The sequence below is a fragment of the Rhineura floridana genome, chromosome 8 (genome assembly GCF_030035675.1).
Source record: "Rhineura floridana isolate rRhiFlo1 chromosome 8, rRhiFlo1.hap2, whole genome shotgun sequence".
Lineage (NCBI taxonomy): Eukaryota > Metazoa > Chordata > Lepidosauria > Squamata > Rhineuridae > Rhineura > Rhineura floridana.
Genome location: NC_084487.1, coordinates 27,787,163 through 27,803,875, shown reverse-complemented (window position 1 = coordinate 27,803,875; position 16,713 = coordinate 27,787,163). Strand labels below are relative to the sequence as shown.

At 40.3% G+C, this 16,713-nt stretch overlaps 1 protein-coding gene across 3 annotated transcripts in view; it reads left to right on the top strand.

The window, feature by feature from the left end:
- Positions 1–16,713, top strand: part of AMN1 (antagonist of mitotic exit network 1 homolog) — a 45,394-nt gene that overhangs the window by 10,990 nt on the left and 17,691 nt on the right. For 2 of the 3 annotated variants that reach the window (XM_061638712.1, XM_061638713.1), the window contains exons 3-4: positions 5,187–5,331; positions 11,120–11,337. In XM_061638712.1, the coding sequence (XP_061494696.1) occupies positions 5,187–5,331; positions 11,120–11,337 (363 nt within the window). Of the gene's footprint in view, positions 1–2,769; positions 2,929–5,186; positions 5,332–11,119; positions 11,338–16,713 lie in introns of those variants that run through there. The other variant, XM_061638714.1, reaches the window with a different exon arrangement.

Below are 16,713 nucleotides of genomic sequence, written 5' to 3'. Positions count from 1 at the left end.
GCCTTACCCAGAGATGCCGGGGATTAAACCTAGGACCTTCTGCATGCAAGCCAGATGCACTACCACTGAGCTATGGCCCTTCTCAAATTTGGATAAACCAATTACTGATTCACCCAAATTGGTCTGTTATAATTTTCTTATAATCAGTTTTCCTGATTGCACCAAAAGGGACATTTTAAGGCTCCAAGGAAAACTGAAATTTATCCTTGACAATGCAAAGAGAACAGGCACAGAATTTTTTTTGAGGCATTGTTGACACTTTTATTAATGCAATACATACATGCATTGAAGCACAGGTTCAGTTGTGTAGGATCTGCCAGTAGATGAGCCACTTGATGATAAAAGAGTGAGCCCCCTCATAGACAAAAGAGAGTGAGCCCCCTCATAGACTAGCATGGGATCTCTTTTAGGATTTTACTCACAAATCCTTACCAAGATGGTCAGTGGGAATTTACCTTATTTGCACATTGTGGTGTGCTTAGAGCTTGTGATCAGCTCATGCCATACTCTTATCTCTGATCCTATTTGCATAGATAGATCCTCGGCCTTGGCAGGCTTATCTTGCTATGGTTCAAGTCAATTACGACTTATGGTGACCCTATGAATCAGCGACCTCCAGTAGCATCTGTCCTGAACCACCCTGTTCAGATCTTGTAAGTTCAGGTCTGTGGCTTCCTTTATGGAATCAATCTATCTCTTGTTTGGCCTTCCTCTTTTTCTACTCCCTTCTGTTTTTCCTAGCATTATTGTCTTTTCTAGTGAATCATGTCTTCTCATTATGTGTCCAAAGTATGATAACCTCAGTGTCATCATTTTTGATTCTAGTGATACTTCCGGTTTGCTTTGTTCTGACACCCAATTATTTGTCTTTTTCGCAAAGCTCTTCTCCAACACAACATTTCAAATGAGTTGATTTTTCCCTTATCCACTTTTTTCACTGTCCAACTTTCACATCCATACATAGAGATCTTGAATACCATGGTCTGAATAATCCTGACTTTAGTGTTCAGTGATACATCTTTGCATTTGAGGACCTTTTCTAGTTCTCCCATAGCTGCCCTCCCCAGTCCTAGCCTTCTTCTGATTTCTTGATTATTGTCTCCATTTTGGTTAATGACTGTGCCAAGGTATTGATAAACCTTAACAAGTTCAATATCCTCGTTGTCAACTGTAAAGTTACATAAATCTTCTGTTGTCATTACTTTAGTCTTTTTGACGTTCAGCTGTAGTCCTGCTTTTGTGCTTTCCTCTTTAAATTTCATCAGCATTTGTTTCAAATCATTACTGGTTTCTGCTAGTAGTATGGTATTCGTCTGCATATCCTAAATTATTGATATTTCTCCCTCCAATTTTCACACCTCCTTCATCTTCGTCCAATCCCACTTTCCGTATGATATGTTCTGCGTATAGATTAAACAAATAAAATACACCCCTGTCTCACACCCTTTCCGATTGGGAACCAATCTCCATATTCTGTCCTTACAGTAGCCTCTTGTGCAGTGTAGGTTGCACATCAGGACAACCAGATGCTGTAGCACCCCCATTTCTTTTAAAGCATTCCATAGTTTTCCATGATCTACACAGTCAAAGGCTTTGCTGTAATCTATAAAGCACAGGGTGTTTTTCTTCTGAAATTCCTTGTTCCGTTCCATTATCCAATGTATGTTTGCGATATGATCTCTGGTGCCTCTTCCCTTTCTAAATCCAGCTTGGACATCTGGCATTTCTTGCTCCATATATAATAAGAGCCTTTGTTGTAGAATCAAGCATTACTTTACTTGCATGGGATATTAAGGCAATAGTTCGATAATGACTGCATTTCCTGGGATCTCCTATCTTTGGAATTGGGATGTATATTGAACGCTTCCAGTCTATTTATTTATTTATTACATTTGTATACCGCCCCATAGCTGAAGCTCTCTGGGCGGTTTACAACAATTAAAACATTAAAAACAAATATACAAATTTAAAAGCCAGTTAAAACACATGCTAAAATATATGCCTAACCATTCCATTTAAATCAATGCAGTTAGACTGTTGCATTTTCCTTTCGCTTTCCTCTTTGGGAAATCCTAACTGTAAGACTGGAGACAGGCAAAGGGAAAGAATTCTGAATTGTTGTTGCCATCTTTCAGATTATAAGGCTTGCCAACCTGTCCTTGGAAAAAGATGTGTACTCTGTTATTAGGAAACAGGAACATGTTAATGAACAGAATCAGAATGCTGGGAGCTGACTTGGAGTTTTCAGCACTAAAAGCCAACCATTTATAGATGACCATGAATACCAGGTATCCGAAAATAGACAAAATGAACAGAAGTTGAGGAATGAAAACCAAATAAATATTGTACTTCTTCCTGAAATGCAAGTGGTTAAATCCCCCTAAGATGACTCCAAATGTCATGTGAATCACTCTGATAATTATAGACATTTTCATTTTGAAGGAATTTAAGAAACTGAGATGATTGTTTGCTAGGTTCCAAATTGGATCTATGCCGAAAGGATAAGGTCCTCTGAACACTCCAGTCAAGTTTGGATTTAGCATCAAATACTGATGATTCATATCCTCGTGACCCCACTCCTCTGGAAACATTTGCGAAACGTTCCAACGGGAGCCAAATATATTCAAAGACTTTGAAAAACAATCTTTGTAGATCAGGCCAGTGTACACAGAAAACAGTCCCATCAGCAAGATGATGTATCGTCCTTGAAAAAAAATCTTCATGATCTCATCTTGTGATCATAGGAGTCTGGGGTGTTTTTCAAACAATACCATGAACAAAGTAAACAGAGATATTATGAAGCCATGCCCACAATCTCCAAACATAACAGCAAATAAGAAGGAGAAGGTGATGATGGTGAAGATAGCTGGATTAACTTCTCTGTAACTACCAACGCTGTAAGCTTCAACAATGTTCTGGAATCCAGAGGTGAATTTATTGGTGTGTGTCAAAGTGGGAAGTGTTTCTTTTGTTGGTATCGTGTTCATGAATGAAGGGACAGAAGCTTCACTTTCTCTAGATCCTTCCTTGAGGGCTCGGCACATGTTTGGCAGGTCAGCCACTGGGCACTAGACCTCAGCAATCAGGCATTTGTTGGTGACGTCAAAGCTGCAGAGGTTCAGCACATGGTAAATTGCTTTCATCTTCTTCACTTGGACATCCCAGGTTCAAATTGATTCAGACGCTTTACACAAAACTTGTCGTAAATAATCTTCAGTTTTATGCAGCACAATATGAAGATCCTGAATGTGAACTTGGAGTCCTTCCATAACTGTTCGGCGTTCTTCGGGGGTGCTGGGATAGGGCTAAACAGGACAATGGTAGCAGTCACATATTTTCTTAACTTTCTGGCCTATCTGCTCACCCCAATAGGAAATCAAGAAAACAAACCACTTGGTAGGTTCGCCAGTATCTGAATCTTCTAGACATTCCTCCAGTTCTGAATAAGAAACAATTGTATATCCTTTGCAGACTCGCCACAGCATTTTTTCAAAGGCTTCATTTTTTGCTCGGTGAACTAAGCCAGTTTGTGGGCCATTGTTTAGTTTTCCATATTTCTTGACAAATTTTTGTCAAAATTTGGACAGATTCAGTTTCAGTAGCTTGTAGCAACTCTATTAGTATGCCTTCTGTTTCTGGTGATTTGCTTCTTCCAGGTTTAAGAGCAGCTTTAGCCTTACATTCTAAAATTTCTGGTTCTTAATCATACGGTTCCTCCATGAATAAATCTGTCATCCTTGCATCTCTTTTATAGAGTTCTTCAGTGTATTGCGTCCACCTTCCTTTTATTTCATCTCCGTCAATCAGTGTGTTCCCCTGTTGATTATTCAACATCCCTACTCTTGGTTTAAATTTCCCTTTCATTTCTGTCTCCTACACCCCATTTCCCCACAATTCCTAGTTGTTCTCTGTTCCCTACTTTTGCATTCCAGTCCCCCATGATTATCAGCACATCTTGTTTTGGTGTGTGATCAATTTCTTCCTGTACTTCTGCGTAAAATCTCTCCAATTCCTTTTCTTCTGCGTTTGCCGTTGGAGCGTAGACTTGGATGATGGTTATGTTAATAGGTTTCCCGTTTAATCTCATTGATATAACTAGGTCACACCTTGTGTTATAGCTCCTAATTGCTTTTGCTGCATCACTTCTCGCTATTAAAGCAACCCCATTTCTTCTTAATTTCTCATTTCCTGCATAAAATATTTTGTAGTTGCCTGATTGAAAATGTCCCATTGCTGTCCATTTTAATTCACTCATGCCAAGTATTGTAATGTTGATGCGTTCCATTTCTTGCTTGACAATTTCTAACTTTCCCTGGTTCAGGCTTCTCACGTTCCATGTTCCTTTTGTGTGCTTCATACTACTCCAGACTCTCCTTTCGCATCTGTGCGCATCAGCCTCTGGGCTTCCTTTTGGCTTTGACCCAGCTGCATCATTAGTCACAGTGCTACTCGTACTTGTCCTTTGTTCTTCCCCAGTAGCTCGTTGGCTGCCTTCTGACCTGGGGGTCTCATCTTCCAGCACTATCTCGTGTTGCATTTTGGATACTCTGTTCATAGGATTTTTGTGGTAAGAGGTATTCAGAGGTGGTTTACCATTGCCTTCCTCTGATTTTGGATGCATCTTAGTCTGGTGTCTCAGCTTTGACCATTCCGCCTTGGTGCCCCTGCTAGGAGCCTAGCCTCTTGGTCTAGACTCCTGATGGCATTGCTCTCAGCTTCTTCAACACTGTCAAATTCCCTCACCATGTTAAGGTGTGCATCCTAGAGGGGGACTGGCTCTCTATCCTATGCTAAACTTCTATAAAGTCTTCCAAAATTCCTTTCACCTTATTTCATTACTAATATTCCTGACATAATAGGCTTCTCCTTCCAACTGGACTCTGTCCAGTGCACAAGTTCATTGAACAACCCTTTCTAATAGAGCATAATTCTGGGGTTCCTCTTTTTAGAAGTTTCCCCAGACCAAGGTAACTTGCTACAGAGAGGAAAACACTCAAACAAGGTCCAAAGGAGGACCAGTGAAGGTTGTGGCCTGGAGAGAGGAGTTGTGTGGGGGGGGTGAGTGACCTTGCAAGAATCCCAAGGGTCAGACAGAGAGGCTTGGAAGGTCACATTTGGCCCCTGGGCCTGAGGTTCCCCACCCGTGATACATCTTGTAGAGCTTGACAGAAATATTTGCATTGTAGGTTTTACATCCTGCGGTAGAGGCATTGGACCTTCGAGACTGTGATATTTCAGATAATGCCCTGCGACAGCTTTGTAACTGCAAGCAGCTTAAAAAAATTAACTTAAATGTTTGGAAAGGCAATAGACTAACCGTCACTTCAGAAGGTATGTTTTCTATGCAATATTTATCTCAAAGAATATTGAGAGAAATGAATTAAGTTACATTCAGGTTTATTTATATTTTTTTCAAATTAGGATTTAGCAAATAAACCAAACACCCATTGGATTGGCTTTCCTTCCATGCATGTGCTCTGGAGGCTGTGTGCATGCTCTCTCTTTATATGCTGAGTCAGAGCATTGGTCCATCCAGCATTATCTACTTTGACTGGCCGCAGCTAACCATAGCACCCAATCAAATAGGATCTTTGCACTAGAGATGTCAGAGATTTAACCTTGGACCTGTTGTGGGGAAAAAAAGGATGTCTGACCACATTTAATATAGATTGCTGTGTCTTTATTCAAAATCCACACACACAGAGAGAATTACTGCAGTAATGAGAGAAAGGTCTAGAGACTTTTCTATCGTGGCTCCTACGCTTTGGAATTTGTTGCCAACTGACCTCCGTCAGGCCCCCTCCCTGTTATGCTTTCGGCGGACCTTGAAGACCTGGCTTTTTACCCAGGCGTGGGAAGGGGATTAGGCTGGCAGATTGCAGTTCTTGGGGGGTTAAATTCAAATTTAGGCTGACAGATTGCAGATCTGGGGGGGGTTAAATGTTTAAGCTTTTAATTTTTAATTTTTAGGATTCTGATTATGTTCATATGGAATGTACTTGTGTTTGGTTGTAAGTCGCCCAGAGTGGCAGATTAACCTCTGCCAGATGGGCATCTAACAAATCTCATTCATTCATTCATTCATTCATTCATTCATTCATTCATAAATAAATAAATAAATAAATAAATAAATACCTCCCAAAACAAGATTGGGAAAGCTCTGTCTGCCCTTCCACAGGCAGGGTGCCATTTTATACATGAAGTTTCGAGTAAGCCTCATTAAACATGTAGATGATAAGCAAAAGGCAGACAAATCAATAGCAATACTTCAGAGGGGCTTTTTGCAAGGAACTTTCTGATAGTCCAGAAATAATGTCTTCGACCCAGGTGTACTTCTTTATTACCAGGAAATCCGCACCATCTGGCTTAGCCACAAATGGCTCTTTGTTATTTCTGGTATCTAGGTAGGTTCACAAGCTGCCTGTACCAGACTGTCTCCTCGAAAAATTACACTATCAGATTTTACAAAAATGGCTCTTTTCAGAGAAGACAGAATGGATGTTACAGACAAAATGGATTCCAGTAACTTAAATTTCCCCATCAGACCTTAAGAACATAAGAAGAGCCTTGGTGGATTAGACCAAATGGCCATCTAGTCCAGCAGGACATAAGAGCAATAGTTGTCTCCCTCTCCCAGTGTTCTTCCCTGGCATGGTACCTCAGATCCTGAAGATAGCAGGTATAGCCATCATGCCCAGTAGCTATTGATAGCCTTATGCTCCATTAATCTGTCCAATCCCCCTGTAAAGCTGTCTCCCACCATTCAGTTTGTGGTGGAAATGAATGAAGGCTGGCCACAATTTCAGGATAGTTGTGATGAGTTTATTATAGCTTAGCTTCAGCTGCTCACTAGATGACCTTAGGCCAGTCACTGCCTCTCGGCCTCAGAGGAAGGCAATGGTAAACCCCCTCTGAATACTGCTTACCATGAAAACCCTATTCATAGAGTCGCCATAAGTCGGGATCGACTTGAAGGCAGTCCATATCCATATATCAGCTAAAGAGAGATCTCTACATGACAGTGTGGCAGGAAACAAAAATGGAGCTCTCTGCCCTTCTGAGCAGGTTAATCAATACTTATAAGAAACAGACTGGTTATAAGCAAGCATCACATGATATGAGGGGAAATTTCTACTAGGTGGCTCTTAGCATAAGCTTCAGACAAAAGTCTAATAACAACATTCTCCATCTGCACCTAACAACCAACTATTTTGAGCATAGCAATGGCAGTTTAGGCCTCTGGGACACCTGGAAATCCCCCTTTCTAGCTTAACTGCAAATTGTTTCATTTCCCTTCACCTGTTATTAGCGTGGCCTGACAGCATTTCTTTTGCAGAGACAGAGATAACATTTTGCTTAAGGGGATAGGTGAGCACCCAAAATGGCTGCTGAGGCCAAGATGGCCTTTCAGTTGTCCAATTTTTCTCCAGGTTTCTTACGATGAACCACCATCGAACAAAGGCAAGAACCTAATGCTCCCTGCTATTACAGATTTTAGAGAATGTTGTAGAGAAGAATTGTTGAAGGACTGTGAACTTTTTTCTGGTGGCTTTCACTTTAATATTTATTTATTTATTTACTGCATTTGTATACCGCCCCATAGCTGAAGCTCTCTGGGTGGTTTACAACAATTAAAAACATTGAAAACAAATATACAAATCTAAAAATGCATTTTAAAAAAAGCAATTTAAAAACACATGCTAAAATGCCTAGGAGAGGAGGAAAGTTTTGACCTGGTGCTGGAAAGATAACAGTGTTGGCGCCAGGCGCACCTAGTAAAAAAAACAATTCCATCTATCTCATCTAGGATCCCATCAGGCCCTGTAAAAAAAACCTGGGGGAGATTTGTCAGGCTGATTAACAGCTCACATTTGGAGTGCCCTGGCTTCTTCGTGCCTCTATGTTCCTTAACCTCTTGCTTTAATTCTCCCTATCCTGGCCTTCTGTGAGCTTGTTATTCGATTCTTTGATATTCCTTTATTTTCTTGAGTGTGATGCTGCCTAAATGTACCTCACTGGTTCCTGATGCTATTATACATTTATCTCTGGGTGAGTCCTTGATAGTGGATAAAAAGTTTAAGGGAATTGTTTCATCGATGCTAGCAGAATGAGAACTACAGAAACAAAGGAGAAGTGAGTATGAAGGAGAAAAGGTGAATGTTCTCTTGGTTTGTGTAACTTGGGGTCGTGTAGGAATTTTATTTTATGAGATATTATATAATGTGACCCAACACTCTCCCAATAGGGATTCTACTACTCTGCTGGAAGATGCAAACCTGGAGTAAATTGGAGTTACCTTCTGAACCACGTGGTGATAGATCAGACTAATTCAAATTATTTTAAAGATTTATTGTAACAGAACTTAATTATAACAGAATAAAGAATAAGTAAGAAATAAGACATAAAATAATAAACAACGTATACAAACATTCTCATGTGTTTAAGACCAGGTCCTTCTCACTTCTCTCCTGGTCTTACTTTGTTAGTTCCTCCATCCCAGATCAACCTGTCTCTCTACCTCTTGTATCTATACAACCATAGCCTTTTATCCCCTTTCCCTATCTCCACTCCACTTGGGGTGTCTCTTTCTAATTGGCTCCCAGATCGTTGTCTGCTCCTTGGTGATAATCTCTCCCAATTCCTTGTGCTGCTGTTCAGGGCCGGTTCTAAAGGGCTGCCAGGTGGGGCACTGGCCTAAGGGTCCCTAGAGCTATGGGGGGCCCCTCAGCTGCCCCTCCATTCCCCTTCCATGATCCGCACCCCCCCACGTCCCCCACCTACCTGTCCTGTCTTTTACCATTGCCCTTAACGAAGATGGCGGCCGTGGTTTCCCTAAGGTACTGAAGGGCCTGCCACCATCTTAGTTGATGGCAGAGATGCACGCAAGTAGCATGCACACGTGCCATCAATAAAGATGGCGGCAGAGGTGTCATCCCCTTAGGGAAACCGCGACTGCCATCTTCGTTAAGGGCAATGGTAAAAGACAGGAGACAGGTAGGTGGGGGGACGTGGGGGGCCATGTCCATGCGTATGCACGCATACACACGTGCACTCATGTCGGGGCCCAGGGCAAGCTGATGCCCAAGGGCCCCAGCATGCCTGGAGCTGGCCCTGCTGCTGTTCCATCCTGATCAGCAGATTTGGCCCCCTAACACAGTACGATGTGCCCTGCTGCTAGATTCCTGATTTAGACATTTGTCACACTGTCCATACCGAAAACCTTGTGTTTATCAACTTTCTGTTTAAAACTCTTGCCCAAGCATGTTCCATGTGCCTTGCTTTGCTTCTGCTTAATGTTGTAAGTCCCTGTCTGCTTTTAGCTCCCCATTATAGCACAGGGGAAGGAAGCCCTCTTTCTATCCCACTTCTGTGGTGGTTTTCCTCCCCATTGCAGTGGTGAAGCTCTCTTCCTACCCCAGCACTATAATGGGAAGAAAAAACAAATAATTCCAAAGAATTTACATAGTAAAGGAGCCTCTTGTTCCTCTAGCGTGGCGCTATTGCAAGGTCTTAAAGCTTAGGAAACAGGAAGAAGCTTTCCTTCCTGTTTGCAGAGCAGTAAGACCTTCTTGCAGTGATGCTGTACCAGAAGGAGATATGGTGCATTTGCAGAGTCAGTCAAGACAGAGGTGCCAGATATTGTTGGATTACATGTGAGAATTGCTTTCCATATATATGTCTGAAGGCGATTTACAGACATATCCTTTAAACAGCTAAAATATTTTTTGAAACAGAACAACTGAGTGTAGGTTTAAAAACAAACCCAGGATGAACACCAAAGACCTTCTTGATCTAGCTGGAAAAGCTTGTTGAAAGATATTTTCAATTGTTTCCGGAAAGTACAGCTAGTGGATGCCTGTCATAATCTCAGTAGGAGTACTGTTCTGCAGAACAGGGGCAGCCATGCTGAAACCTCTGGTCCGAGTTACTGTGGAGCGGACTTCTGATATTTTGGAGACTTTAAGGAGAAAATCTCCTGCAGAACACAGTGACCTACTGGGTATAGAAGCCGTGATGGCAGTTGGAGTCCAATAACATTTGGGGGGCCCACAGTTTTTCCATTCTTCATCTAAAGTCGCATGATACATTAACTTTGCTGAGACCATGCAGGTTCAAGACAACCATAGAATAAAAATTTATGTACCACTTGATTGTAGAAAAACTCAGCAATTTACAAAATTTCCATTCCTTCCATTCTCTCATTTGGAAGAAAGGCAGGATAGTAATATAAATAAAATAAATGAATATGATTTTAGACAAAGGTACCAGTCATACAAACAGAAAAGGAATGTTTAGATGAGAACAATCTAACAAGAGCTAGGTGCATTTATGCCCATTTACATCAGTGGTCTTAAGGGCACTGTATTGAATTGCAGCCTTTAATAATAGAGACACTGAATATATTAATATGATGTTGGAAGTGGCCATTGTTTAAAAATTATAGGCAGAATTGATACTTGAGGTATTAGTATCCCTCTGGTTTGACTGTAATTTGTAATCTGAATACTGAAAATATTTTGCTACACTGCTCTGAAGACAATAATTTCTTCCAATGCACTCTTACATTAAAACTTTTGCTGTCTTACCATCTGGCTTTCGTCCACTCTGCCTTGATATCGGCTGTGCTTACATCTTGGCTCTTTCGCCTTGGCTTCTTTGAGAACTTCTCTGTTAGTTTCATTTTCGAGGGGTCTGTTTACCCCGCCCTTCTCCCTGTGGGAGCTGCAGGACACTAAGATCAAGAGGAGATGTAGCCTTTGATCTTGCAAACAGACTATCACCCACATTGGCTTTTAGTGGGAAGACTTATATCAGGAGCTTCCATTTGAAATTACATCTTTCGGACTATACAGGCGAGAAGCCCTATTAGTGAAATCTAGTTGCCTCTACCTTATTGTTTAGTCTTTATTGTTTAGCTTTGATGTTTTGATGTTCTGATGCTCTTGTTGTTTTTGATGCTCTGATGTTTTATATGTTTTTGCCTTGTACGTCGCTCAGAGTGGCTGAGTATTCCAGCCAGATGGGCAACTAATAAATCTAATAAATAATAATAATAATAACAACTTTGGGAGATGAAAGTCCATCTACATGAGAATAACAAGCTTTGTCTCTCCAACAGGTGTTGCAGCACTGGCCTTGTCATGTCCTTATTTACGTGAAGTCTCTTTTAAAAGATGCAGCAACCTTACAGACAGTGGAGTCCTTGCTCTTGCCCTCAACTGTCCACTATTGCAAATAGTTAACATAGGTGGATGCTCCAGCATCACAGACACATCATTGCAAGCACTTGGACAAAACTGTCAATCCCTACATAGCGTGGATTTTTCATCTACCCAAGTAAGATGGATGGCAATAAAAATATGTTTTGCAGAATGGCATAAGCAATTAAAATGATAACTTTGAGAACTCATAACTCACTTCATTGTTTTCAGTATTTTGGGATTGTAACTAAAACCGTATCAAATGATAACTGTCTTGATAAATGTAAAAATGTTAGTACCGGTCTCTTTTGCTTTCACCATTATCTTAAACTTTTTTAGTTTGGTTGCATTCGATAATAATGGGTCTTTCAAGCTTGCCGTAGGAAATGTCTTATGGGCTTTGCCTTGCTTGGCCCAAGGAATCATATACTGGCAGTGAGAATATACCATTTGGAAGAAGCTTTAGGTTTATGTAGAATAGCATATTCCTCAATTAGGAATACACAATCTAAAATTTTAAATTGGTTATTTTATGCAGAACAAAGAGGAAGATTAGCTGTCTGGCCAAACTGGAGGTCTTTTCATATCACTAACACGGATAAGTTGCAGATTTCAGGAGACAACCCCTCTCCTCCCTTACACAGACCTGTGTTCTAGGCCTAATAGCATCTTGCCCTGAAAACTTACGTAGTGCTGATTGTCAGGGATTGCATTGCTTCTGTAGCAGACTGTCTACTGGTAAACTGCCACAAAATTATAAGTGGACTCTATATTTAAATTGCAGTGAGCTTCCTTGTCAAAACGGTTGTCACTGGGCTTGTAAACCTAGTGCTCTCCATGCTCCTTTCCCTCCCACCCATGTTAGATTTGTATCTTATATTATCCGAGTGCAGGTTTTGCTTCATTCTCTGTCTTAGACGAACTGGACTTGTTTGTATCCCCAAGCTCATGTAGAATAATGTAGCCCTGATGACTTCAGTGATGCTGAATATATGGTAGAAGCTGGCAAATGCTCCCTAGATATGCTCTCAAGCAGGGTCTACACATGCACCAGTATGCGATGGTAGAGTGGACCATACCACTTCATGCTACTCATGACCGTAACTGCTGATCACTCTCCCATATTTTTTTTTAATATTGAAGGTATCTATTTTGTCATCCAAGCAAAAGATTTTAGTCTGGTAAAGACTGTTGTGCTTGTCTGATGTTTATAGGGAGCTCGTAACATAATAGAGGAGTATTCAGTGTGATTTCCCCACCTGAAGCTTGATGTGGTGCAGTCCATTTTGCCACCTCAGCATTCTTGCACCCAATTCTGCTACATGTGTAGACCAGGCTCACATTTTCACAAAGTATGTTTCGTCTTGTTTATAAGCTCATGGCTATTACCTGGAAAATAGTTTTTTTGGGGTTGGGTTGGGGATAAAACCCCAAGATTAAGAAGCTTAGTTGAATGGTCAGACAAAGGAATAAGCCTTGTGCTGATTTAAGTATTAAAAAGTGAACAAGTGTAAGGGTAGCACAAATCTTAATTAGGTACTGTTGCAGGAGCCAAAATATGGCCTATACCTGCCATGTTCAATCCTGGGAGGCCCTAATGAAAAGTCTCAAGACACAGGATTGCCTCTTTAATTAGAAGCTTTATTAGATACAAGCAGTTGCTTGGGGAACAGACACTCAGACAGAGTCCAAGCATAAGCCCCTGTCTCACTCCAAGCAGGGAGTTCTTATACCCTTGCAATGACGTATACAGATTACCTAATCATTCCACAGTTAACAAAAGAATTATACATATGGGAATAACATTGGCAACAGCAAATATATATATCAAAAATACTTATGTGGGAAATAACCTGTTTATTCCTTTCCCACAAAAATGATTATACCCATGTGTCTATATCCCATCTCCTGATTACATTTTGGCAAGTATGCAGATTTCTTACTTCCTCTGTAAAGCCTTGCAACAGCATTTTCCCAGCAGCTATTCTATCAATAATCTTGCTACCTTGTAAAAACTGCAGCCTAGCCAGTTTGGAGCTCACATTTGAAGCCTGAACCAAAGATTTTGCTAACAGTACCTAGTAGAATCATGATGATGCACCTAGTCCACTGATGCAGGCTGTTAATTAGGCCCCTTTTGGACTTATTTTCTGGATTCTGGGGTGCTGTACAGAAGGATCAGATCCAATTATTGTGTGAACCAAAGTCTGGTTACAAGAAGCTATAATAATCCACTAGGCCTAGGCTAAATATTGTGGAAGCTAAAAAGATATAGACCAAGCATTCTTGAGCCCAGGGGGTCATTCTTCTGCCATAGAACTTTGAGATAAATGTTGGGAGACAGGCCTTATATCCTTCATGTCAATGAGATGCTTGGATGGGGGACAGCTGTAATAATGGCACCAAAGAGACCTTTAGAAAATTCTGGTTTCCCTCCCCCTCCCCCCCATTTTTGCAAATAAACAAAATAAGGAGAGAACTTCTCTCTGTGACCCATTCAAACCTGTGCTAGAATTTTTGTTTAATTGGGAATGAAATATTATCCACTGGGATTTTTGAATGGATATGTTCCCTGTTCAGAGTTAATATTTTAAAAGGATGAAGATTAATCTTTTAGAACAGGGGTTCCCAAACTGTGGTCTGAGGCCCCGAGCTTCACTTAGGTGGTCTGCAACATGTCTGCATTAAATATTCATATTGATTTTTAATTGTATTTTTATCATTTATTTCTTATATTGTATTTTATTACCATTTGAATTCTATTGAATGCAAATTGTAATACAATATAAGAAATAAAAGAAGCAATAAAATGCAATTAAAAACCATACAGCATATAACACAGCACATTACAGTTGCTGCAACAGGCAGAAAGATCATTAAATGATCCACTGTCAGGAATTTTCAAATGGTCCATGGAGGAAAAAGTTTGGGAAACACTGTCTTAGAATGTTCTGGTAAGTTATGAAACAAATCAGATCACTTTTTGATCAATGCAGAATTCAAGGGAAAGCAGGTATGGGCCTAGATGAAATTGTGGGTATTTTAAGTTAAAATACAAAACATCTGTCTCAGTTTTCTTATATGGTTTTATTGCTGGAAAATTGACATTATATGGTCTTGTGGTATAACAAGGAACCAGGAAATGGAAAATTAAATTGCTTATCTGCTTATGTAATCATGCTGTAGACTTTCGCCCTCGCAGTACACGTAGACACTGAAGAGTGATAAGTGCAATGGATAAGTGCCGTGTGCATAGTACCAAAGAGCAGAGGGCAAAGATCAGGGCCGAGCACACAAGGCAGAGTACTAAGTGCAAAGGAAAGACCCGTGTGTAGAGACACGTATACACTGGCAGACAGCCAAAGGGCGGTGGCCCAATGCAAGTCTATGAGAGAGCTGGAAAAGTATTGTGATGGGAGGGGGAGCGAATAATAAGGTATATAAAGCCACAGATGTGTAACCTGCTTCGGACTCTTCCTTGGAGGCATGAGCAGATAGGAGTGTCTCCTTTTGCAAAAGCTTGTGAACAGAATAAAGGTGTTGGATCCTACTTGGTCTACCGTCTGGTGTGTATTGGGCTTCCACCAGGTGCAACGAACCGCTTGCGTAACAGTCTTGCTGTGGAAACTGAGATCTTTGTATTTTATGTGAATCTCCTCATCTCTTTTGTTAAAAGGAGAGAAAACTAAATGGCCTAATTTTTGGAATGTTCCAAAAGTTTGTTAGCAGCCACAATATATTTTTCCCTGTTTCAAGGTAGAAGCTGCTACTTTGGGAATTAGGTTGAGAAAAGGAGGGGGTAGATTTACACTCTGTGTCAGCCAGAGACCAGAGGGTGCCAATTTTCACTTGGTCCCAACAATATTTACGACTGGTTGTGATAAGGAAGCTGAAGAATTTTAAGGTACAATGAGGAGGGAGAGAAGCAACAATTTTGAGGTTATCATTCTGAATTAATGAAGGGCTAATTTTAAATGAGGAGTAAATTACTCAGGGGTGTAACTAGAGAAAATCAGTTGGTTGGGGAAACTTTTGAAATGAGAGGAGTCTTTATATTGACGACATGGAGCAAATAAGGGTCATCTTATTGCCCATACTCACCCTTCTTTCCTGATCTTTTTTCTCTTTTTACAGTCCTTCAGATGACACTATTTTTTCCCCTTCTCTCTCTCAGTGGCATATCTCCTGAATCCTGAAAACATGTTGGTTTGGTGTTCTTGAAAGACGGCAAGAGCTCCTTTCAGAAATTTTAGTCTAATCTTTAGTTTTTAATTTCATTAGAACCCACTTTTTTACAGGCCTGTGTAACTGTTGTGCCCTGCAAAGCCAAACTTAGCTCACCAGCCATGTATAGTGTTTCAAGCAAGGCTAGATAAATCTTCTGTTTTGGCTGTCCTCCTAGAATTGCAAAAACCAAGGAGCTGTCACATAGCTTACAGGACCCAAACATGACCAGGGTGGCATTTTGCTTCCTGGAGCGCAGTTTGCACACAGTTATGCTAATAATTTGAAAGGTGAGTCCCAATGGACATATTTAGCCTGATCCAATGCGTGTTTACTGGAAATAATTTAGTAATTAATAATTTAAAATTATTTAATTAATAGTTTACTTGGAAATTAACCTCAGTGGGAGCCTACTCCAAAGTAAGTGCATAGAATCCTATCTTAGTCTTGGATCCTAAGCAGCAAGTAAAAAAAATTTCTCTGTGTTAATTTGCTTTTGTGAACAAAACCACAACAAGCCAGAACCACATGAAAAAGAAAGCTAATTTAAAATTTATTAAACTAACTGACAAACAGTGAATGATTGTAAATATTCATTTAAAATAGTGAAAGCGTGATACAAAATAAAAAGTAATTATATAAAAATGATGACAATATAATAGATGAAATAATTGCAATAGGACTACTACAAACACTGAAGAGAAGACATTTAAAGTTATTTGCATTTGCTGCTTAAGGAATGCTGAAAGATAAACCTTCATCCTTAATTACCAAATTGCGGAAGAAGACATCATTCACCTCTACCCTGGTTCATATTGTATTACCCTGTTTACCCCATCTCCTATAATTTATATTAACCAGGGTGCCTTTCCATGAACAGTGGCATCTTAGTTTAATCAAGCAGAAACACAGATAACATGACAAATAGTCCCCTACTTAAGATAAAACCTTCAGTACCTCTTGTGTGGTTCAGTGGTTAAAGCAGTGGCTTAGAGTATCCCAGAAACAGCTGCCACACTGAGAAAGAAGTTAATCCTCCACCTGCATCTCAGCACACAGAATATTTAGGATTTAGGACAGAGTCTTAATCTCTTGATTGACATATTTCTTTTCTTAAGCAAATATAGTTCAGGATTACAGATGAGAAAAATATAAAGTTAATCACATATGACAAGGCAGTAATGCAATATAATCAAATCTGTTAAACTGCAAAGTGAGTAACAATACTTGATTACCTGGAGCATAAGCTTTGAGTCTCTCCTAGGAGAAGACTTAGTATCACAAAGGA